General features: G+C 44.1%; 1 protein-coding gene across 3 annotated transcripts in view; it reads left to right on the top strand.

Annotated features, from left to right (window-relative positions):
• Positions 1-24,578, top strand: part of IGSF11 (immunoglobulin superfamily member 11) — a 172,272-nt gene extending 147,694 nt beyond the window's left edge. For all 3 annotated transcript variants that reach the window (XM_083609141.1, XM_083609140.1, XM_083609139.1), the window contains 6 exons: positions 10,131-10,294; positions 13,398-13,605; positions 16,028-16,183; positions 18,529-18,651; positions 20,472-20,622; positions 21,735-24,578. In XM_083609141.1, coding sequence (XP_083465267.1) covers positions 10,157-10,294; positions 13,398-13,605; positions 16,028-16,183; positions 18,529-18,651; positions 20,472-20,622; positions 21,735-22,176 — 1,218 coding nt within the window. In that variant the 5' untranslated portion in view covers positions 10,131-10,156 and the 3' untranslated portion in view covers positions 22,177-24,578. The remainder of the gene's footprint in view (positions 1-10,130; positions 10,295-13,397; positions 13,606-16,027; positions 16,184-18,528; positions 18,652-20,471; positions 20,623-21,734) is intronic.
• The last annotated feature ends 877 nt before the right edge of the window (positions 24,579-25,455 follow it).

Raw genomic sequence — 25,455 nt, 5'->3', positions numbered from 1 at the left:
TGCCGCTGCCGCTGCTGCCGCTGCTGCTGACTGCACTTGGCACCGATCCGCAACGCAGTGAATCTTTGCTGACTTGGCTCTGCTGAATGAATTTAAACAGAGAAATTGGGGGTGGGAGGAGAGGTTTGAGAGTAAGTGGCATGAGCAGTAGCAGTGTTGCTGCTGCCTGCAGATCCCAAATAGGAACTTTAATTAGGTTTCTGCCCTCTGTGCTTCTGTGTTACTGATTTTTACTTGACACTCTGCATTCTCTCCCATAACTCTGTCTTTCGGGGCTGGGCTGAGAAGGTAGTAGTGGTCATTAAGGTGAGTGAATGAAGAATGCAGTTAGGCATCTGGGGTTCAAATCTCAGCTTGGCTCACAGGGTGTCCTTTGCATCAGGTTGCTCATCTGCAAAGTGGAGGAGATGTTGATGATGTTGTTGCAGACTCTTTGGTTGTGGATGTTAATATGGAAGAGTGATTTTGCTTCTTATTATCTGATTTAGCCTATCTGCATGGAGTGCATCATTCATGGTCTGTGTTGGGCTAGAAAGACTGACATGGGAACAGTGAATTGTCTACGCTGACTGGAAATAGCTCTCTGGGGTTTCAAGTAGGGTTTCTTCCCAGACTTTCCTGGAGATGACTGGATTTAATCTGGAACTTTTTGCGTGCAAAGCCGATGCTCTACCACTGAGCTGCAGACTGATTTTTTTTTGTCATGAATTATCACAATAAGTACAATAGGTAGGGGAAAGCATCTACTGTGTATTTAGGAACTGGTTTCTCATCGTATCTGGCAGCCTTGATGCACCAAAGCATGTAGAGTCACTGAATCTTACTAATGCAGCTGTTCCAAAATTCCTCTGCAGGCAAATGAAAATGCAGGGACCTCAAGGTCTAACTGTTTCAGAAATTAGCAGTCTCTAGACTTGGCCAGTGTCAGATGCATCAGAGAAAAAGCATTAAACCTCCCATAATGTACCTAATTGTGCAATGCTATACCAAGGAGAAGGAGATTAATGCATGCCCCAGAGATTGATGGGGATTGATTAGCTTTACGCAAGCTAATGTCATTCTAGTTGCTATTTTTAGTCCTATCGGTGTACTTTCTTATATTTATAGTCTCACTAATAGTACAAAACAACTTGGATATCATCCTCTAAAACGCAACCACAGTTTAGGCTGGGGGAAGGGCAAGAGCACATGAGGCTGACAAATAAACGTAGAGCGGCCAGCAAAATCCAAATTCTGCACTTTAAATAAACCAGGCAAGTGTGCAGATTACATAGCTACACAATTTGCTCCCTTTGCTTTATTGCTATATTTTGTGGGGTAACATTTCTTTTACATTTTTACAATTTTTCTTGTTAACCATGGATGAAGACAACATTGTGGCTGTTGTAATATTTATCTTGTGCCTTTCTTTTAAAGAATTGAAGGCAGCATACATCTTTCCACACCAACCCCCTACCGTTTTACTCTCACAGCAACCTTGTAAGGCAGGTTAGGCTCAGAGAGAGTGGCTGGCCTGAGGTGAGGAAGTGACCTTCTTTGATGAATTGAGATTTAAACTTGGACCTTCAGTCCTTGTCCTAAATTCTAACTACTACACCATATTGGAACTAGAAGAACATTGCAGGAGGAGGCAATTTGGTTTCTATAGAAAGATGATGCCCAATCCTGTGCACAGTTCACTCAGAAGGAAGTGTACATGCAGTTGCAGTTTGGTAACCTTGGGAGAGTGCCTGTTGGGCTAAAAGTAAAAGAAAAGGATGGATTATGAGGAATGGGTGCTTAACTCTTTTACTGCCTACTGCTTCATGGAGTTCAAACCATAACATGATTCTTTGATCCCACATTCTGTGTAATGAATGGTATGAGGGCAGCTCTGCGAATTTCTGGGCCTCCTTGAAAAGTCTGTTGCAATTTACAGGTGCAGTGTGTTGCAAAGGGTTCTTGTCCCCACAATTGATACTGCTCTAGTAATTGACTAGCTTTATACTTGTGTAGAGCTGACAGTGAAAGCCCAGAGGCACATAACAGTATCCGAACAACTTCTTGTTAGTGAGCATCATTACATCACAAAAGAATATCTTCCTTCATTGCATTCCAGTTAAGGAAACCTCTGTTCTCAGCTCAAGGACGGGGACTCTTTCTGTTGGCATGCATCGGCCACATTTCTCCACATGTCTGGTGGGGGTGCACATGCCAGCTGGGTGGGCAGTGCCAGAGCTGGCAGAGGATGGAGCCAAAAGTAACTCTTTTAATAAAGCAGAATCACTGAAGCCCATCTTGTGGGCACAACTATTTTAAGCATATTTATCTTATCGTCTTAAGCTCTGAATTCCTCCTCTTCTCTGTCAGGGGCAGTTTGGCATTGAGAGGAAGGTAGACAGGCCTCCAGTTATCTCTGGAAGCGGCCTCCAAGCAAGGATGGAGAGACTCCTTCCTGCTGTCGGAGAAGGGAGGCTATGCTGCTTTTATCGTTGCTCACAGAGACAGCAGCTGAGTTCAGAGCAACCTGGGTCAGTGGGGCTTTGATAATCAGGCAGTTACTCTGCTTTGTTTCTGCCTGGCCCAGACGTATGCTATCAGCTACGAGAGAGGGGTGTCAGGTGGGAGCAGTGCAGATTTGTGGGTAATGGATGTGGCTGCCAATACATTTGTTGGTAGAGCAGTCTCCAATGCGGAGGAACCTCTCAGGCTTGAGTGGCTCTGAGCATTAATTGTCGCATATGTCTGCTTATTTAGAGCGCTACATGGCATGTAACCATGTACAATGAGTTGTAAAGATAACAACAGCCCTTGTTTTCTGTCAGACCCCCCTGCCCCACACTTCTAAAGATGCTTATGTTAGCTAAGGCTTTTCCTTGCTTTATTAAATCAATATGTAAACAAAGGAGGAGATCCTTTAGATACCTGCTTTAACAACTGACACTGCAGTTTTGCATTCCGACAAAAAGCGTATTAGATCAGTGGAGGGCTCTAGACGGCAGAAAAACAGCAGAGACCTAATGTATCTCTCCTTTTTCTGGGAAGTGACTCTTGCAGCACCTTGAAATACAAACTCCATGATCTCGTGTGAAAAATGCTGCAATGGTAATTTGCAACCAAAGAAAAGTCTGGGCTACATGATCCTCAGCGGCAAATTATGCTGCCAGAGTCATTTGCCTGAAGGAGAGGAAGCCCACTGGATCCATTTTCTGGCTGCAAATCCATGCCCCCTCCCCACTCCAGTGATAATTCTTATTTTTTTCCCCTTAGGGAAAGGGGGAAAGGATGGCAAATGTCAAGGGGTTATATCAGTCAGGCTTCTTGAGAGCACCACTCAACACCGAAATGGCTTGATTGATTTTCACGACGAGCGCCAGGCTGCTCACTTATCTCTAACAGAGTTATGCCTCAGAGAGGTAAGCGTCCTCCAGTCCTTTCCCTCCCAAGAAAACTGGTGTAGTACTGGATTGCTGCCTTCTATTTTGGCTTCTGGCTCTGGAGCTGAACTGATTGGAAGAGGTGAAATTGACAAGGTGCCCTGTTTAAAACTACTTTCTGTTGAGCCTGATGGAAAATGACCAGCTTTGGCCAGCTTCCACTTCCTTTCCCCCTTTGAGGATTTGTGCACAAACTCTTTGGCTTGGATCCTGAAATAAGTTAACTTAAGAAAGTTTGTGGAAGGAAAGTTTGCAATCCTCTTCTTCCCCCTATGAGCACCCCCACAATCTCTCTGGAGGGTCAGAGGGGCCTCCTAAACTTCATGGAATGTGCATTGTTGGGGGCTGCTGAGGGACAGAAGTGATGGGAAACTTTCCTTTGAACTTTCTTAAGTTAACTTATCTTACGACCCATTTGGGGTGATTCCCCTTTCCTTGCAGGCAATCCCTTCACCCCCTTCCATATTGTTCCCTTGCACTCTGTTGTTCTAGAGGTCCTCCCTCCAGAAGGTTTTAGGGGACATGAAACTGTCATTCTATGAGCTTCCAGAAGTTAATGTAACTTAGAGCGCAAGCCATAGACCCACCCATAGGCACATAGGAAACTACCTTATAATGAGTTGGACCATTGTTCCATCCAGCTCATTATTGTCTACCCTGACTGGCAGTGGTTTTCCATTATTTTGGACAGGAGTCTTTTTCTCATCTGTTCTTAGAGATTAAACCAGGACCTGATGTATGCAAGGCAGAGGCTCTGCACAACATCCCATTGAGCAACACGGAGAAAGTACACATGAACTGGTGGTTGTATGCAAAGAACTAGTATAATGCAGTGATTAGAATTTTAGACTTTAACCATGGTTTAAAAATACTTGCTCTATGATCCTGAGCAAGTCACTGTCACCTAGCACTACCAAACTCCTTGGGGGTGATATGAGACAAAAAATATTTGCATGCCCTGTCAACTGCACAGACGGTTGGGATCCAAATAAAATTAAATGAAGCAAAGCCACCAACTAAGGTCTGGGTGTGCCCTTGTTATTATTAATGGTCTTAGCTGCCCAGGAAGTAAAAGTCAGAACCTGACCCGGCAGTTCTTGAGAGGTTTGGGGGGTTTTTGTCACAGAAACTGCCTTACTTCATCCCAAAAATTATTTTGCCTTTCTCTGTGCTTCATACCAATCAGCAGCACATGCCACAGTCTATTGTTGCTCACTCTCCAGTCTTTCTTAACATTGTCTTCAAGGTCTGTACTGCTCATTAGCTGTCCTTTCTGTGTTAGAGAAATCTTAACAGTTCAGGCTGGTGTTGCTAAGGTCTGGGAACTAAGTTTTGGAAACATTCACCAACAGGCATTCACGAGCAGATAAACCAAAAGCTTTTTTTTCCCTAGATGAATACTAATTTTAGACTCTGGCAAAAGTTCATTTTCCTATCCATCTGTCTTGAAATGTTTTCCATTAATTAATTATCACTTGCTGTGGTTTCCTCATGAGCTGTCTCATGGTGTGATGTCATCACCTGATCCAGTAGTGTTTGTGTTTATCCTGCTTGCCTTGCCAATATATATATATATATATATATATATATATATATATATATATATGGGAATCTTCCAGCATGAGGAAAAAATATCATGGCAGTGATCAACGCTGAATCAACAATAAAACTACATTCATAAAGCAAGCACAGAATTCATTACAAATCGATAGATTAGCTTCATACATCAGCATAGATAGACCTACCTCAGGGAAAGCCTAGGTGAACAGGTGAAATAGGGTGCCTAAATGCTAATGCTGTCTGAGGTTCATAGGAAACACATTCCTTGGGAGTGTGCTTGTTAATGCCCTGTTGTTATTTACCAGTTGAAGGCCAGTGAAATGTCATGGCTAGATGCTGGTAGAAGAGGACTTCCCTTACCACTGCCATTTCCCTGTTCAGCATTCACACTCCAGAATTGAAATGTGATTTACATTTGTGCTCCCAGAGTTTAGTTTATCCAACCTAGGACCTGACTTCTTTCCCTCCCCAAGCTGGCCATCTGCACTCTGTCGACACAAAACTTTTAACTGGCTAAATAAATAGATGATTAAGGAACCCTACAACTGTGGACTCAGCTACACTAGTCAAATACATCGTTATAACTGTGTTATAAACATGTGGCACCAGACGGCCCTGTAGAGCAGTAATCAGTCGCCAGTGGGATTTTCCATAAAGAGCTCTTACAACCTTTCTTTCTGTAGCGTTTCTTTTATCTGTACAGATCCAGCCTCTGTTGGTGAGAACCACAACTACAAATTTCACTTCATAACAGAAGAACTCTGAATTGTTTCTTTTGTGCTTTAGATTTATCTGAACTTGACAGATATGATGCAGCTACCCTGGACTTCTGCACTGTCTAGTATTGTCCTGGTGGAGATCCCACTGAGTCCTGGCACCTTGGGATAGAAGACGGTACACTGATAACAAATACAGTGATTCCTCTCCACCCAACCCAGGGAGATGGTGCCTCAGCTTCAAAAACTCAAAGAGAGTCACTGCCCTTTCTCTGGCCTTGGTGCTTTGTTCCTTGGTGCTTGGAAAGGGCCCCCTTTGCTCCTTCTTGAGCGGATGGCATCCTAGTAGCAGACTGACTCATTCATAGGCCAGAAGGGATTTGTGGCACAGGCAACATCTTTCTTGTTCTTTGGCTGTCCTTTCTCTGTCAATGTCATTGATGCCTGGAACTGAATACCTTTGGTGGTGGACTCTTAAGACAGAGACTACACTCATGCAGTCGTGGCCATATTTCTTTGTTATTTTTATTAACCCCTCCCCCCCTTTTTTTTTTGCCTGAGCCTTTGGTGTAAGGATGAGACCTAAGTCCCAATAATTTTTGTGCCACTGTGTATCCTGGTCTGGTTGCCAAAACCATTTCATGTAAAAGCAGGACATCTTTTTGGGGAGGGAAAAATACCCCTGAGAGGAGGACATTGAAGAATAGTTCACTTACCACATTGTATTCTTATGGGCTATGTGTGAGTGTGTTTGTCTTTAAAGAAGGCTCTGGGAATAGAAGGCTTCTGCTGGCTTTAAAAAATGTTTCCCAGCCAAAGCAATGATCTGCCAGACATTTCTCCTACACAAAGGAGAAACGGAATTGCAACATTTATTATTAACTTTGCTGCCTGATGCTTCAGGGCTGGAATGTAAAGCGTTGCAGAGAGCCTCAAAAAACAAAACAAACGAAAAAGGATTCCACTCTGGTCAGGCTGTTAGCAGCTTAGTCCCCTTACTCGTAGCAAGATTGCTCCCCTGGTGCTAATGTAAGTGAGTAGAGTTCTTCTGAGCGTGTATGCAGCATGCTGGTATGTTTCCAAGACTGAACTTTGGAAGTGGAGATGCACCGGCTAATTAAGCGATTTGGTTAGGAAGGTGGCTGCTGTATGTGGGCAGTTTCACTTACCAAGATACTGACTGCCGGGCACTTCTGCACAACCTCATTGCACTGAATGGGATCCTCATTCACTTCTGTGGGTCATATTTATGCCAGAGATGTTTCCATGAGCTGTGGCCTAGTCTACTGCTTGTGTGGGTTAACTGGATGTTACAAATGTGTATCTGGATTCATGTGTGCAGCCAGCATTCATGTATTTACATGTACGCACTGCTGAAAGGTTTAGGATCTTTTGCTGGAGTTACAACATGCATTTGTTACATAAATACTGTACATGAGTTCCGGCTGCATACATGAGAGAGCAAGTATACACTTGTAACATGGATATTGCTGGCCCTTTAAGGACAACTTCACATCAATGTTGTGTGTGTATGTATTTTTAGAGTTGATGTGTAAGTGTTGATAAGTATTTTAAAATGTTTTCATGTGGCACTGGCCTACTTGGTTCAGATATGCATTTTATTGTTGCTTGCCCTAGGATCGATAGGATGAAAGGTTCATTTATAACTGTAAGTGAGGAAATAAATCAATAAGGTATATACACACAGGATAAACTTGTGTGTCTATTTTGCCATTTATACCCCTTTTTTACAGAAGCAGAAAAGAAAGCTGTGTAAGAAAACAGTGAAGTATGAAGCTGCAGGCGGCAGTTTTTGGTATTTGGGGTCAAGGGTGGGATTGGCTTGTATTAGAATCTGCAGTTTGGCTGACCAGCTCTACAGTATCCCACAGTTCTTAGTAGCCTTGTAGGATGAACCACTGCAGAGGCCTCTGGGTATCAGAATTTAGAAGCTTTGGCAAAGGCTGCGGCCTATCCAGTGTAAATCTATCTGTCCCCAAAGCATGACCCACAGGGCCAACTGGGAGGGCCTGATCTATGTCAGTACTCACAGACGACCTGAACACTCTTGAACATAAATGATTATTTAGGATTACTTGGGGCCTGGCATGGAGAGTATGGTTCCAATAATTCTTCCAAACATGCACAGATGGATTAAGGGCTTTTGCAGAGTCTGAAGTCTGCACAGATTAAGTTGTATACATGTGTGAGGAAAGGCAGATCTACACTGTTCAGATGGCTGCCATTACAAAGCCTTCAAGGCACTGGAGTGTCCTGACAATGTTATTGGTATGCACTAATACTTAGGGCTGAGGAATATGTACAGTGGTACCTCGGGTTAAGAACTTAATTCGTTCTGGAGGTCCGTTCCTAACCTGAAACTGTTCTTAACCTGAGGTACCACTTTAGCTAATGGGGCCTCCCGCTTCCACCACATGATTTCTGTTCTCATCCTGAAGCAAAGTTCTTAACCCGAGGTACTATTTCTGGGTTAGCGGAGTCTGTAACCTGAAGCGTTTGTAACCTGAAGCATCTGTAACCCGAGGTACCACTGTACCTATAAGTGCAAGGGGGTGGTTTTGACTATCTAAAGCTATTCAGATTTCACCTAGAAGTCCAGATAAATAATCCAACGTGTCTCAACTCATTCTGAATGGGAAAGAAGTTTGCTCACTCCTAGTTTGCCATTTAATCACATTTATGCAAATAGCTGGTGATTACACCTTGGCTGGAGAATCAGTAAACTTGAGGTCAAACTAGATGAGATGTTAATCACACAGTGATTGTGTGGTTAGCTTTTGAATAAATTACAGGTGCAGGAACAGGAGCTAATCTGGATTGGGACCCTGGCAGGGGAGGTTTAACCCTTTGACACACACACCTGCCTCATTGTCCCATTATGGATGAGGCCATTCATGTCTTCAGTTTACTTTTTAAAAAGCTATTGCTAATTGCATGGTATTGATGTCTCATCTGGTTTGGGCCTCAGGTATTTAAGGTTCTTTTAGTGGGAATTCTGCTGTGATGATTCAGAAGATATGAGCATAGGAAGTTGCCCTGTATGGAGTCCGGCAGTTGATCATCTAGCTCAGCAATATTTACACTGACTGTCCGTGGCTGTTCAAGGCTTCAGACTGGATACATTATCCGTTCTACCTGAGGTGCCTGAGACTGAACCTGTATGCAAAGCAAATGTTCTACCACTGAGCTACGATGATGATGATGATGATGATGATGATAATAATAATAATAATAATAATAATAATAATAATAATAATATCCCACCCATCTGACTGGGTTGCCCCAGCCACACTGACCGACTTACAACATAATAAAAACACTTCCAAGGAAATATAATAAATGAACAGAAAGAGAATAAAAATCCCACATATATACCAAGTGTAAATATTGCCACCACCCCAGCTTCCCCCTTCTTCTTCTTCCCAATTTCATTCTGTATACAACACTAACGACTCACTTCAAATGTAAAAAAAGATTCTACAACCTGAAAAAAGACAAGGCATGTACTTTTGTAAATCAAAAGTTTAATAAAAATTGTTTGTTTAAAAAAAAAACAGCAAAACATCAAACATAAAAAACTTCCTGATACCAGACTGCCTTCAAAGGTCTTTGGAAAGTTGTGTAGTTGTTTATCTGTTTGACATCTGATGGGAAGGTGTTTCACAGGGCAGGTGCCACTACCAAAAAGGCCCTTCCCTAGGATAAATATATTTCTGAATGCAAATAGGTTGTGGGGTGTAAATAAATGTAGTGGATTGTAAGCCTGTGGGCAAGAACGGTTGCGAATTATTATAAAGCTTGTAAAGTGCTCAGCACTAGTTAAAGACTCTGGAAATAACAAATGGTGGCGGTGGTAGAAGGCATGGCTAGAACAAGGAGCTTGTTGAGAGCAGTTCCTTTTTTCATTTTGCTTTTGCTTTGTACACTTCTATGGTGCTGCATTCATTTGTGCCTCAGAACCAGCCTGTCCCAACAAAAGCAGATGCAAACTCAGCATACGTTCCTCCCCCATACTCCCTTGCCACCTTTCCTACGTTTACCTGTCAGAAGCAGTTGTTGTGTGTGCCATCCCCATCTGTAGCCCTGCAGGTGCTATTTAGCTTAGCAATACGAATCTTTGTCTTTTATATGCCTCCTGCATCCTGTGCACCAAGAGCCAGAGAGGCACTACAGACTGTCCTGGATTGCTCCAGACAGTGGAAAGTCTTGGAAAGTGGGCCAAAGCAGCGGCCTCGTTGTGGGGAGGGGAGGGAAAACAGGAGAGGAAGTGAGGATGTTCAGGGTCACAGCAGGGAAGATGGGAAGCTCACTCTCGCATTTGTGCACCTACTAAGTATGTATGTCATTGCAGGCAAAGGTTGAAAAATGGTCTCCTGGATAAATGCAGCATGTCACCTTGGTGCCTCTTTCTTTACAGGTCTAGTGAGTCCCCTGGAAGTGTTCATGAACACAAGGAGTGTTGAAGTTGCTCGGGGCCAGACGGCGGTCCTGCCCTGTACTTTTACCACCAGTGCTGCGCTTAATAACCTTAACGTCATTTGGATGGTCACGCCACTCTCCAATGCCAACCAACCTGAACAGGTACCAAACTCTTGGTGGAAACACAGAACTAGTCGGCCAAACCCACCTCCCCAACAATAGTCTCATAGGATGGCTTATAAATCAATGCAATTAACAGAAGACTTGGCCGTCGGTTTACAATCTAGGGCTGCGTCGGTTGTGCTGGTTCCCCCAATTACGTTCTGAAAATGTGGGAAGCAGCCAGACTATAGCCGCAAATGACCTTTTTGGGGTGTAATGTGTGAATGGACAGGCATGAATCTTACAAGTGTGTCTGATGAAGCTCTGGGGAGTTTCTGTAGCATATGTTTCTGAGACCCACACATTGACTGTTGGTGTTTCGGATATCTTCTCTGTGTTCAGCCACATCCAGCATGGCCAATGGTCAGAGGTAATGGGAGTTGGAGTCCAGGAAATTCTGGAAACTACAGCATTGGCTACCCATACCCTAGGGTGTAGGAGTGCAGCAGACAGAGGAGCTTCCGTATGAGGAACTTCTGATTTGAGCCTTGTGGTTCCAAACAGGCCACTGGGTGTTGCTAAGAAGTAAGAGCATGAGCAGTGACTTATAACTCACTTGATGATAATCACATATAGTACAGGAATGATTGGTGAAAGGGCCTGAATCTGGAGAAAGGCATGCAGAGGGTTGGTGGTGGAATAATTTAGTTACTGCATTCTTTCTTTTTTTTATTGCATTTATTTGCTTTTCATTCTATTTCATGTTTATTCATTTTCCTTATTCCTATTTGCTTTTGATGGGACGCCCAGCTAATTTTCTACATCCTTTAACTTTGATACTTTCCAATAACAGCCTACAGTCTACTGGTAGGAAATAAAATGAAATTCAATTGAAAATCTAGTTTTTTCTCATTTCTTTACATTGAATTCTGCTGGAACAGCCTATACAGGTCATAGAAAGGTTTCTGGGGGAGGGGGAGGAGCGAGGGAACAGTTAGGCTATGCCTGTGCATCTTTTTTTATTACATCAGACTTGTCAGATTTCAGATAGGTGGGACAAAGGGTCCCTATTTTATAGACAATTTGTTTCATTTTGATTCATTTTTTAAAATGAATGCAAACTCAGGCTTATGCTCGTTATTGGAATACATTGTCATAGTGAATCATCATCATTATTATTATTGAATTTATATACCGCCCTATACCCAGAGGTCTCAGGACGCTTCACAGAATAAAATCAATATATAAAACTACAAAATACATAATCAAAATAGCAACAACAACAAAATAACCCCCCCCAAAAAAACCTCACATTTTAAAAAGGCATAGGATGTCAATCAAATCAACCAAAGATGGTGCCTAAAGGTGTATAATGAAGGTGCCAAACTTCCCTGGGGAGAGCATTCCACAGAGAGAGCCACTGCAGTGAAGACCCGTTCTCGTGTTGCCACCCTCCAGACCTCTCGAGGAGGAGGCACACAAAGAAGGGCCTCAGAAGATGATCTCAAAGTCCGGGTAGGTTCATATGGAAAGAGGCAGTCCTTGAAGTATTGTGGTCCTGAGCTGTTTAAGGCTTTATAGGTCAAAACTAGCACTTGGATTTGGGCCAGGAACCTAACTGGTAGCCAGTGCAGTCGGACCAGGATCAGTATAATATACTCAAACCGTCTTGCTCCAGTGAGCAACAGGGCTGCTGAATTCTGCACTAGCTGAGGTTTCCAAACTGTCTTCAGAGGCAGCCCTATGCATATCGCATTGCAGTAATCTAACCTTGAGGTTACCAGAGTATAGACAACAGTAGTTAGGCTATCCCTGTCCAGATAGGAACATAGCTGGGCCACCAGCCAAAGCTGGTGGAATGCTCTCTGGGCCACTGAGGCCACCTGAGCCTCAAGTATCCTGGAGTGCCCCCAAGCTACAAATCTGCTCCTTCAGAGGAAGTGTAACCCCATTAAGAGCAGGCGTTCTCCCACCCATCTGGTCCAGGTAACCACCCACTAGCAGTGCCTCAGTCTTACCTGGATTGAGTTTCAGTTTGTTGGCTCTCATCCAGTGTATTACTGAGGCAAGACGCTGGTCCAGCACTTCCACTGCCTCAGCTGCGGATGTAAAGGAGAAATAGAGCTGAGTGTCATCAGCATACTGCTGACCCCACCCAGCGGTTTCCTGTAGATGTTGAACAACGTGGGGGATAGGATTGAGCCCTGCGGAACCCCACATTGAAGGTTCCACAGGCCTGAAAAGCATTCCCCAAGCAACACCCTCAAGGAATGACCATCCAAGTAGGCCTGGAACCATCCCAAAGCGGTGCCACCCACCCCTAGTTTGGCAGCTGCTTCAGAAGGATACAATGGTTGATGATATCGAAAGCTGCTGAGAGGTCAAGAAGAATTAACGGGGACACATTTCCCTTCTCTCTCTTTCAACAGAGGTCATCATACAGGGTGACCAAAGCAATCAGTACGTATACATTTGAATTGAAATACACACACACACACACACACACGCTGGTAAATACTGCTGCTTTTTCTTGTGCTGATTTACTAAAACGTAAAATAACACATGCAAAACAGTAAAACAGCACACAAAAATGAATCTTGATGCAAATGCATAAAACCCGCTTTATTTTCCCCTAATGCATTCTGCACACCGTTTTTATGTGTGGGTGGGTGAATGTGAAAGAACAGACCATGTTCAATACTCAGTACAAAATTTGCAAATATAAAATAGTAACAGAGAAGGGTTCCTAATGCATCGGTTCCACTCTGGAAATGAGACCATGTATTCCAGAACTCCAAAATGCAGAGGAGGGAGATATGCAAACTCCCTCCCTGCTTATAAGCCTTTTTGTGTCCTCCTTCTAAATAGAAAGACATATAAAATTGACTAGGCTTGACTCTTCCCTTTAGGGGAACACTTCATTGTAGTTTCCCCTATATCTTTTAAATCTATTGTGCAAATACTTCTCCATGGTAGCAAAAGTAGAAGCAGTGCGTAGTAAGTACCCAGGAGCTCCATATGGCTTATCTTACCCTCAGAACACAATTGTTGTATTTTAATTGCACTAAAACCACAGGACACTGAAGCCTCTGTATAATGAGTGAACAAGTCCTCTTTTAACCATTGCTTTGTTAAGGAGAAGTGTCATATCTTTGTTTTTCAGGTTATTATTTACCAGGGGGGTCAGATTTTTGATGGTGCACCCCAGTTTTATGGGCGAGTGGGGTTTGCAATGACGATGCCAACCACCAGTGCCTCCATCTTCATCAACAACACCCAGCTGTCAGACACTGGGACTTACCAGTGTTTGGTCAACAATCTACCAGACCGAGGTGGCCGGAATATTGGAGTCATTGGGCTCAACGTCTTGGGTATGTGCTTTGCTCTAGTCCAGACCACTGATAACCATGAAAAGCCTCAAACAGGAGGCTGGTTTTCCTCGAAATTTGAAATAGCTAGTCTGCCACATAATGGCACAGGTGGGACAAAATGTTGGGCTCTGTGAGTTCAAAACTACTTTCAGATGGTGGAATATTCGACCTTCAGAGGTGTAAGCCTAAAAACGAAACAAGGGAGCTTGCCCTCTTGTTCACATACTGTAACAAGTATCAGAAAGCGCTGGATGTATTCTTGCAGAGGAGAATTTCACCTCAAGTGGCTTTTCCCATTGTAGTACATGGTGACAGGAGAAGGTGCACCTGGCAGACGTTTCTATTTTGGGTCTTTGTGACCTTTAGGGAAAGAAGCCTAATTAGCATGGGGACAAAGCAAACCTTGGCTCTCTAGATCTAAGCTTCTGCTCCTGTCATCACTTAACAGGGGTCTACTGTGAGTGACGTGCGCAAAGATCCAAACCAGAGGGTGGAGGCAGGAGCACTGTCCAAAAGAAGTGAGGTTGAATTCCAGGGAAGGCAGATCAGGGTCTGTGGAGTTAAGAGGGAGGCCATAAATAAAGTTAGACAGGGGCCATGGTTCAAGACAGCAATGAGGAGAAAGAGGAGAAGGAGTTGGTCAGAGACCTCACATTTCAGACAAGTGGCAAAGACTGAGAAGTGGGCTCCGAGCCTAAGATTTTAAAGGGCCTGGTGTGCTCAGATGGGTCCTTGGGTCTGCTGACTGGTGATTCATCCTACGTGGAACTCTTGGAGGCCAATTTACCAGGCTGTAAACCCAATGAAGTAGAGTAGGGCCTTTCAGTCCATGGGCTGGATTGATTCCTGGCCAACCAAGAAGAGTCAAGTGAGTGGGGCTAAAATGTTCCTGGGGCCTTAGGGATTTTTACTTTATTTGTTTTGCCTCAGTCAACTTTTACTTTCCTCACATAAACAGACAATTTATTAGGGTGGGGTACTCCCTTCATTAAACCTTTGTTTCCAATTAAAGGGGGAATTCATTGCCATTGATAGAGGAGGAAGAAAGTAATTTGACTTATGGTGTATACTTCATAAATGTAAAATAATATGAGGTGGTAGATTTTATGTGTCTTTCATATTATTATTATTTTTAAAAAACTTCCTTAAAGGTAAGCTAGCAGCCCTCAGACCACTACCTTGTATTACTGTATTACTTTAGGCCCCAGCCTACAGAAACGATTTCTCTTCTTAATCCTTTCAAAAACAGCACCCTGGAATCCACCAAACATTCAGATCAGTTCTACTATTTATCAACTTTCTGCCCAATATTTTGAAGTATTTATGATATTACTACTACTACTACTACTACCACTACTACTACTACTACTACTTGACATCACAGGAGGAGAGGCTCACTGACCATTTCCACAAAATTCCTTAGTCTATGCAGTTGAGCAAAACATGCTTATTCCAGTTTAAGTACTGACAGCAGTTGTAGTACTTGCTGTGTTAAATACAAGTGGGAGAAACGAGGGAATGCATGTCTCTGGTTCACTTTTATCATGTCCCTAATATTTAATTGAAAAAATTACTTGATGTTTCCAAAGTTATCGTATCTTATTTTTCTCAACAGTTGTGTCATCATTTTGCAAAAGGAATAACATGAAACCTCCCATCTTCGTTCTGCTACCAGAATTGGCTTAAAGCAAAAAGTTTTAATGATATCTTTATTGTATAAGCTGGTGGGGAGCTGCAGATGTTGTTCTTCCCCGTAGAGGACACTAATCGAAAATGGCCACAATTAAGTCAGCAGTTATGACTGAGCTGGCTCACTAGCTACAAAAGCCTTAGCAGGTGACCTCGCCTGTTGCTTCCCCTATTAAGTCTTAAGCCATCTGTATCTTTTGTTTTCTCAGCCTGCCTTTTTGTTCTCTCTCTTTTTTAAAAAATCAAATCAAATCTACCCATACTCCATTATTCCAATCCTTAAGTTCATTTCTCCACATTTCTCTATCAGTTTGAACTTCCCCCCAAATAAAGTCCCCATGAAAATTAGCAGTTGTGTTCAAATTCATCCTACCATAAACATTTTTATGCACTTTTGTATAATATACACATTTCTGCAATTTCCCCTAATACAATGGATTTTTGTATGTGATTTACCCTAAAATATGCATGTATATGCACTCTTCATTTTTGTACACATTACTTGGCTGGGGAACCACATTACAAAATTCATACAGCTGCAAATTTTGAAGGATATTTTTTTTTGGGGGGGGGGGGGGAATGTGAAATCTGTAAGTTCACCTTCAGTTGTGAACTGAATTGAATTTCTCTCCCACCCCCCCTCCTCCAGGGCCTAGAGTCCTGACTGGTCACACTTTTCTGTTGAACGCAGCTCCTGACCTAACTGTTGCTCTGCCATCTTTTCTTCTTGCAGTTCCTCCATCTGCCCCAGTCTGCAGAATTCAGGGCTCTTTGAACATTGGCAGTGACATCACGCTGACATGCAGTTCAGAAGAAGGCATCCCTCGGCCAACCTATTACTGGGAAAGACTGAACAGTGCCCCCAAGCTGCCCCCGACAGCCACACAAGGTGATCATTGCATCCCCCCACCCTACAACTGCATTTTCCAAGAGAGTCGGTCTAATTTTCCCTTCACTTGTTCTGCTGGCACTAAGGTCACAACTTTATGTGGTCTATCCCAAACTGCTGATGGACTACCTGGGTTTCAGGACAGGAAACACCAGATCCAAGAAGGTCACAGCGGGGAGGGGAGTGATAATGTTGCTGTGATAAGTGCAGAAACTCACTAAAAATAAAGAACAGGGAGAAAATACACTGTCCAAAATAATGAAAGCAACTGAGCCTTTAGAGTACTGGGTGCCCTCTAGTGGAAATTCTAATCATAGTATTAAAAAAGCACACATACCTTAGAGCAGGGGTGGTCAACCTTTCTGCCCAACGTGCCATAAATCCACTCCAGAGCATGAGGCAGTGCCACTGTAGGGTACACCAGTCTCCACAACTCCCATTATTGTTGTGCAGTCTTGTCTATAGCCTGTTGAGCCTGGGAGTGCAGTGCAGAAGAGGCAGGCCTGAGTGCAGGTCTGATGCTGTGCCATAATAGTTAGAGTGCAGGTCTGATGCTGTGCCATAATAGCTTGCAGAACTGTGCTGCAGCTCAGCCACCCTTACTTTAGAGATGCATGCTTCAAGTCTAGGGATTTGAATTAATGAGCCAGCCCAATATTCATCTCTTGCATTCCTGCTGATGGTTCCACTCCAGTCTGTGAGTGAAGGCTAGTTCACAGATGCTAAAAAAAAGTGGTTTGGAAAGTGTGTGGAATGAATATGAGCATGTGGGTGAAGCAACCATAGGATCATGCACAAACAACCATGTATTGATTGTGCACTTTGGTGGTGTGCTGAAATATTATCTTATATTGAAAAAATCATATAGTAAAGCAATCATTTAATTGATATATTGTGTTCCCCCAGTGCCACCCGCATTACTGTTTGCCAACTCATTATATCCTAGGGTTATATCCTAGGGCTGTGCTGAATGCTCACAGGTAAATACTTTTGATGCAAAAGGGGAGCATTCATGAGCCTCCAGATATATTTCCTCAAATAATTTAGCTGTGCTCATGCCTGTTTTCTGCTGTTCACTGCCTGTGTCAATAGGTCCTGGTGTAGATTTTATTTCTTTCTGGGAATAGTTACCCCAGACAATCAGGTTTCATGTAGCTATGGTGATAATATCAGAAGAACATGGGGTCACAAGATGTTATCACAAAGCCAATTCAAAGTGAGGGCAGTGTGTTTCCTTCCATCACTCAGAGTGAGTAAGAACTTTCATCCTTTTTGTGCAAACACACCCTGAAAAAATGTCAAAAGGAGTGATGGGGGGGGGGTGAAAGTGGCCACAATCACACACACACACACAGCCCCTTTTAGCTGATATGTTTAATATTATTTTGTTACATTGCTTTCATGTTTTTAATTGATTTATGTGATGTTTCACTGGTCCAGCTCACACATACCACTAAACTACTAAGGCATAGTATAATGTTATAAGGATGAGTCACAGTGAGCCTTAGGATTCCACACAACCCTCACCTCTTCTCTTCTAGTATGGTCATAAACTTCCACTTCCATTTCAGATTAGCCACAGCTCAGTTGTTTCATCAGAACCCTGAACTGCAGTTAATTTTAAGTATGGTTTGCAGAAACAAGCCAACTTCTTAAACTATGATTTGAAGCTGGTTTGTTTCTAGAAACCATATTTTAAAATTAACCACAGTTTGTTTGTTTGTTTGTTTGTTTGTTTTGTTTAGTTTAGATAACATGGCACGCTGTAGCTAATCTAAAGCAGAAGCAAAAGTTTTCGAACTCCTTGTGGTCACATCAGAAGGGAGGGCTGAGTGTCAAGCCTGAGACTCACCCAGGATCATTGTACTGAACTATGCTCTAGCACTACACCCAAATCAGCCCACTGTTTTACACTTTGTTTGGACCTCAAAATCAGATATGGCTCTTGATTAAGGATCTGAAAATGTTTTTTTCCTTCTGGAATGATAAAAAGCTGAGTAGTTGACAACTGCATTTGAGTTCCTTGCAAGAACAAGTGTTAGCTTGTTGATGGCCCTTGCTAGTTATCTTGCCTTATTCTCTTATCCTCAGCTTTCACATACATAAAAAAATAATCTTTAAGAAGAAAATGTCCACTGTAAGCTCCTTAAACCTTAATCTTGTCTGTTTCTGATGCTTTCATCTAAAGGTTATTTTCTAATTTATCTCTTAAGAGTCTTGCATAGAATTTACGATTTACTGGATTTGCCTTTTCAAGGCTGCATTGAAATGGCTGTCTTTCTCTCCACCCCCCACATACCACGTCTCTAATTTAATTTATGTTTTTTTCCTTTCTTCCCATCTAGACCAAGTTCAGGGTACAGTCATTCTGCGCAATATTAGCACTGTGTCATCAGGACGTTACCAGTGTGTGGCTTCTAATGTCATCGGAAGCAGCACTTGTTCTCTTGAGGTTCAAGTGATTACACGTAAGTCAGTTTTAATGAGGGACTTGTCTTGCACAAGTCAGCCTCATGTCTCATTGCCTGTCAGAGGTTAAGTCACATGTTGGATGCAAGCAGGGTGTTCTTCTTACAGGAGCAGTATGTTGCCCCTCCCCACTCCCTCCCCATGCATTACACAGACATGGAGAAAGCAAAAGAATGAGTGTCTTCCTTCTGTTTTCCCAGTCTCTGTGGTAATGTGAGAAATGAGCAGTCCTCAGTCTTGTTTGTAGTAAGATTTGGAAGCCTCTCCCCAGGCTCACTTGCCCCATCATGAATGAGATCCTTGAACCCCATTTTTTATGTTGTTGAAGCAGGTAGCGGGAAAGCAGAAGCACATCTTCTAGTAATGCATGAAACTTCGCTGCATGTGTGGAAATTTGTAGTAAGAGATGCTAATCCTGTAAATACTTCATTTTTATTTATTTAACAGATTTATGCACCACTTCATAGCATTAAGTCATCAAAGTCTTGTACAGGATAAAAACAGGATAAAACATAGTAACATTATTTCAGCAAACTCTAAAAACAATAAAACCATCTTTACAAATTCCAAAAACAACAAAAGGATTTCTACAGATATAAAAATGTTCTATAAGTGACTGGGTAACTTATATTAAGAAAGCCTTCTTAAATATAGATGTCTTCAGTAACACCTAAATCTTATGACAAAACTAAGGCGCTTGAGATGCAAATACTGGAAAAGGAAAGGAAATAGAATTTGCTCAGGGCAAAAGAAAATGGGTTGATCCTGCTGCTTGCTTCTTCTTTTTAAAGAGCATGTTTGGGAATGAAACCTACTGCTTTGTACCAGGTATTTGGACCCATTCTAAAAATAACCAGAGGCCCCACCACCACCACTCACTGTATTGAAAGTGCAGTGTTTTTTCACACTGCACTGGAAGCTCAGAGCCCATCTATCACTGGATATAATTTTCTTCACTTACGAGGGTGACTGCTGATAATTAACCATGAAGAAGATACCCTGCAGATGCCCACTGCATCTGCACATGATGCCTTTCACAACTAATGGCAACTCCAGGTGGGTGTGGGTGCGCATTGGATGGGGCTGCAGCACAATGGGTAGACTCCCTCCCCTACACAATGGCCCCAGCCCAAATGGATGGAAAAGCCCCACAGCTGCCTTCAGCAAAAGAAAACTAAACCCAATCACAGCTCTCCTTTGTAAGAGCTAGTTTGGTTCTCAGAGCTGTGGCCTCTGATATGGCTAAGGGGTCATTCTTTTTTTTTTTTACCCATCACCCTATCACCAACCTTCAGGCATGTGAAAAGTGCCCCGGCATGCTAGGCCTTCTTGGTTGTGTTTGGGAGCAAACAGAGCCATTTCATGCCACCAAAACTAGAGCAGGAGGCACTCAGGAAGGTACATGCCCAGAGGCATCCAGTGGGGCAAGAATTTGGGACAATATCTGCCCACTACCACCACCATGCTGCAACAAATATTTGAGGAGCGCATGAGACAGCATCTGGAGATGTCTCTGAGCTGCACTTACTTGCCACATTTCTGAGCTGTGAAACTCCAGAGCATTATTGGTTCTGGGAAAACGTTAACCCCTTGCTGCAGCAGAGGTCTTGTTTGAATGGGCTGTAGTAGGCTCCATCCTGAGAGTGCTTCTGCCCCACTTGTCTCTTGGGGTCCCACACTGGACAATAGCTTGTGATGGAGTGATACAAGAGATATCAAGCCGGGCTCTCCTGATGCTGAAAACCTGCTGAGGCTTGGCTGAACTTGCTCCATACCTTTTCCCTACTCCGTCTTCTCATGTATTCCATGTCCCACACAGCTCACCCCCGGAGCTTTGGCCTGATTGCTGGAGCTGCAGCTGCAGGGGTCTTGGTGCTCATCATCTGCATCACCGTGGTGGCTGTGACACTCTTTTACTGGAAGAACAAACACAAGGAGGAAGAGGAGGAGGAAATTCCTAATGAGATAAGGTTTGGCCTTTGACAAGATATTGCTCTGTCCCTTCCTTTCCCCCGTCATCTTCTTCATTTATTACAAAAAATTAAATACCACTTATTTAAAAAATATATTGTAGTGGTTTACAAAAAAAGTACATATAGCTGCACAATAAAAAACATACAAAAAGAGTTAAAATAAGAAATCAGCTATTATGGAAATATATATATTTTGAATTGCCTGCATAAGACTGATAGAATGGAAAAGTTTTTAGCAGGCGTTTAAAAGTTGGCACAGAAGGTGCCTGCAGAATCTCTGTTGGCAGAGTTTTCCACAACACTGGGCTGATGACACAAAAGGCTCGGTTTCCTGTTGTCAAATGAGCTTGCCAACTCAGGGAATGACCAATGGCTCTGCAGCAGATGGTTTCAGTGATCAAGCTGGGATATAAGGGTTGAGGTGCCTGAGGTACCCTGGACCTAAGTTGTTGAGGGCTTTGTAAATGAATAGGGATCAAAGCAGTAATACCAGAGTTTTTGCCATAGTTTCTTTCCAGCTGAGCTGCAAGGAAGGTTCCTCCTACCTCTGTCAGAATAATATTTTAGCGTACACTAATTTCTTTCATGATTCTCTCATTACTAGTAGTGGCTTGACCACCCAGAGTCCTGGCACAGGCATAAAAGCCAGCTCCATCCATAATTTCTTCCTTAGGTGTTGCCAAGTGTTGACATGTGAACAAATACACAACTCCTGGTAATTGATCAGTAGTGGGAGTCAAAGGCAAGTGCTTATGGGGTTCCCCACTTACACCCCATTGATAAGGGGAAATGAAACCAAAAAGACACCCAGAAGTGCATGGCCAGCATTGCTCAATTCTATTGTCGCTTGTCATTCGTCATTGTACTCTGTTAGACCTCAAGCCCAACAGCCTGATGCTGAGATAGAGGCACAGAAAATTGGATTGTAAGACTTAAGGTGAAGATGTCAAAGTTGGGCACATCATTGGGCCAACATGGCACCATGGTGTGGGTTATTTGCTTTTCTCCTTGTGCTGCGCCAGTGCAAGGTGTTTTTGTTCCTGCCAGGGATGGGTGTGTTTAGAATGGAGGACAACTACAATGCTAATAATGGCCTCTTGTTTTCCTAGGGAGGATGATCTGCCACCCAAATGCTCTTCATCCACAAAAGCATTCCATGGCGATGCTTCATCCTCGGAGAACGACACTCTCACATCATCCAACACCTACAACAGCCGGTACTGGAACGACCCCAAAGCAAACCATGCCACAGACTCCTTTGCTCGCCTCAACAACGATGCGCGCCAGCCCTTCACCCGCTCTGGAAGCACCAGTGCCCGCCCTGTCTATGCCAATGGAGGCCACCCAGCCCCCCCTCCACCCAAGACATTGGTGGTGACAACCAATACAGCCCCCTCCCCACAGGAGATGGCCAGAAGCAATGGCTCAGTGAGCCGCAAGCCAAGACCGCAGCACACACGCTCCTACGCCGTGAGCCAGGCAACGCTGGAAAGGATAGGTGCAGTGCCGGTCATGGTGCCGGCGCAGAGCCGAGCCGGCTCTTTGGTGTAGGAAGTGGGCATGGTTCTGAGGAAAACAAGAACCTGTTGCACCGAGTGGGGGTGAAGACCTGGCCAAAACAAGAGACCCTCCTCTTCCTCCCTGAAATGCGTTGAAGGGGAACATCAAGCCTCTCCTCTGTGTCTTTCCCCCACCCCAGTCACTCCCACTGGTGTGTGATGGTCCCCTCCCCTTGCTTCCCACAACCCTTTTTATGATCTCAGGGGTCTCCTCAGCTGTGGCTGGATGTGCCAAGGCCAAAGGGAGGGGCACACAAGGCGTCACAGGGGGACGATGCCACACTTGGTTTACTAAGATCTACCTAATGAGGCCCCCTCAAGGATGGTGAGTGAGGTGGGGTTCAGAGGGCCCCATAGTCAGCAGATGGGCCATTAGCAAGGAGGACTACTCAACAGCCTTATGGATGGCACATTGGCTGCTTGGCTCAAAACAGACGACAAAGCTGGGAGGGGGGGAGTGGAAAGATGCTGGTCAAGCCAAGCTGGTCTCAGAGGGACAGAGAGAGAGAGAATTACGAGACAAGGGAGGAGGGGCAGATTGGGAATTGGTTTGAGGGTTATATTTTATTCTTTAGTTTGTTCTTGCCACCCCCTCCTGCTTTCTCCTTTTCCCAGACTGGATGTTCTCTTCCCCATCCACCCGGCCCCAACCTTGCACTAGTTTTTTGAATGCTTCCAGCAACCCCTTGTCACCTCCATGGAAACTGATGTGAGTCAGTCCGGCATTGTTCCCCAACAAGCTGCTTGGCGCCAGAATGTGCTGCTGCTGCTGCTGTTTCGCTGTTGTTGAGAGGAGGGATTCATGGGGGGAGGCAGCAATGGTGCTGGTTGGAATGCTGAAGCCTCCGTTGCTTATTGAGGGCTGTGCTGTGTTTTCCGGGCGTGTGGCTGGCATTTTGCAAAGAGCTGGGCTTCAGCGCCTTTGGCGTTTGCATGGCAGGATCCGTCTCCTCCCCACCCACCCCATAAGGGCTGTTTGGGTCTGGCTTGCATGGCCAGTTGAACATTCACACATTTGAGGCTTCACATTTAACCTTCCTTTTCTTGGATCTTTGGGGCTTATTATAGTAAAGGGAGCAGGGAAAAAGAGAGAGACAGACAGACAGACAGAGTGAGTGTGGGAAAGCAGGGAGCAGCAGAAAGGAAGGCTCGTGGCAGCGCTGCCCCCCCTTTCCCTCCTTGTGGCATGACTGACTCTTACGTGGCACCTCACTGTGGCAGGCTGGCATGAGGCCCTGTTGCTTCCTTGCCCCTGCCTGTCCACCCGACTTGACAGGTTTCACTCTTGCAATTTTCAGTAGCCTTAATTCAAACTGAGGATTTAGAAAAGAAAAAATAATAATAAGCAAACAAGGGTCTTTTCATGCCGTGGAGGAGACTTAGAGCTGGGGGGCCATTTCCTAATACCTCGAGGAGGCAGAGCCAAGGGACATGTCACTTGAGTCCCGCTGTCCACACCTGCCTCATTTGTATTGCTGACACACTGATCTCCTTAACGGGAAAATGCTCCCCTTAGAAGCTCTTCTTACCAGGCTTTCCTTCTCTGCACTGACAAATGAGAGAGAGAAGGAGAGAGAGACGTCTTTCTGATCTCACCCCAGCACTATGAAAGGGGGTGGCTTGTTTCACAGGCTCCCTCCCACCTTCCAACTTGCACTGGAAATGGGGTTTGCTAGAGGTCGGTCTCTTGCTACTCTTCTGCTTCCACTCGGCTCACCCAGACTTCATACTTTCCTTCCAAATGGGCACAGAGGCATCCTCTAGGAGAGCTCCCTGCCCAGGCCATATTTCCTTCTCTACCCACACACTATCCTTGCAGAGAGAGTCCTTCAGGTTGCACTGGGTTTGAAGCTTAGCTGAGATTCTGTGCCTTCTTTGCTTTAAAAAAGAAAAAACAAACAAACCATGCTCTCCTCCTCCTCCTCCTCTTCTCTAAGCCCCTCTCCCCCATAACACATACGCAACTTGCTTCATTGACTTCCGAGCACACCAGGCAGACAGATGGGCTGCTGAATTTATACACATTTCCCAGGGAGCAGTCTCTCTCCTCATGTGCTCACTGCCGGTTTCTCCTTTCCAGACTTGGAGGTTGGGGGTTTTGGGGGGAGGGGAGGGGTGGAAGAGTGGCTTTAAAAAAAACAAAACAGCAATGCAAAAATAGAGGGTGGGGGTAAAATAACACAGAGACACACATTCTCTCTGCTTTTATAACAACGAAAAATGTAGGACGTTTTCAAGGAATGCTGCCCACGGCAGCTCACACTCCAGTGCTCGGAAAGCCCTTCCCGGTTCTACCTTTCATGAGACTGTTCGCTCTCCTCTTTCTTTGTTCTTTCTAATTGTCTAAAAAAAGGGGGGAAATCAATAAAACTTTTATTCGTATAAAAGGGGAAACGGTTGTCTGTGCATTTTGTTATTATTTCCCATGCTTCAGCACTAGGGATGGAAGATAATTTTGTTGTGTCGAGGCTAATATACAGATTGGAAATGTGGTCAACTTTTGGGTTTTGCACTTTTCCCAAATTTTGCAATGCAGTCCTCAGTTCCCAGAACATACCAAACTGCATTTTAAAAATGTGTATTCTGGGATGAAGTTTCTTCAGAAATGCATCCGTTGAGATCAGGGCTTTGCTGTTGCCAGCAGCAAAGGTTGACTCCATGGAGTTGCTGGACAAACAGCAATGGTTTGCTAGAAGGCAGCTTCTTGTGTTCCTATTCTCCAAATGAGAGCCTTCTGGAGGAATCTCAATGTACCATCAGGGTGAGCCTTGGAGAGCCAGGCATCCATTGCCCATCATCATTCTCACGTTGGGCAGAGCACCCAAGTTGGTTGAGGGCAGCATGAAAGAATCCCAGGGTTGTACACCTGGCCCCATCCAAGTTAAGAGAGTCTGTTAAGGGTGCTTTGACCAGGAGCTGGTAAACATCCTCAGGATTGTTTAGGATCAGGCTGGTCCTCTGTACTTCAACTGTTTTCTTTATTTACATACTTTAAAGAACAAGAATAGCCCTTCTGGACCAGGCATTGACCCATCTACTCCAGCATCCTGTTCACACAGTGGCCAACCAGATGCCTGCAGGAAACCTGCAAGCGACACCTGACCACAAGAGCACTCCCCTCCTGTAGTTGCCAGCAACACATACTGTATACCTTGCCTGTGCAACAAATGGTCATCAAGATTGCTTGGAAGAGATCAAACCAATGCATGGAAATATACCAGGCAATGAAGACAACTAAAAGCAGCAGCAGAACAGCGTGGCAAATGGCACA

This window comes from Podarcis filfolensis (assembly GCF_964270895.1).
Source record: "Podarcis filfolensis genome assembly, chromosome: 4".
Taxonomy (NCBI): Eukaryota; Metazoa; Chordata; class Lepidosauria; order Squamata; family Lacertidae; genus Podarcis; species Podarcis filfolensis.
Note: the sequence above shows the minus strand (reverse complement) of the source record. Positions and strands in the feature narration are given on the sequence as shown.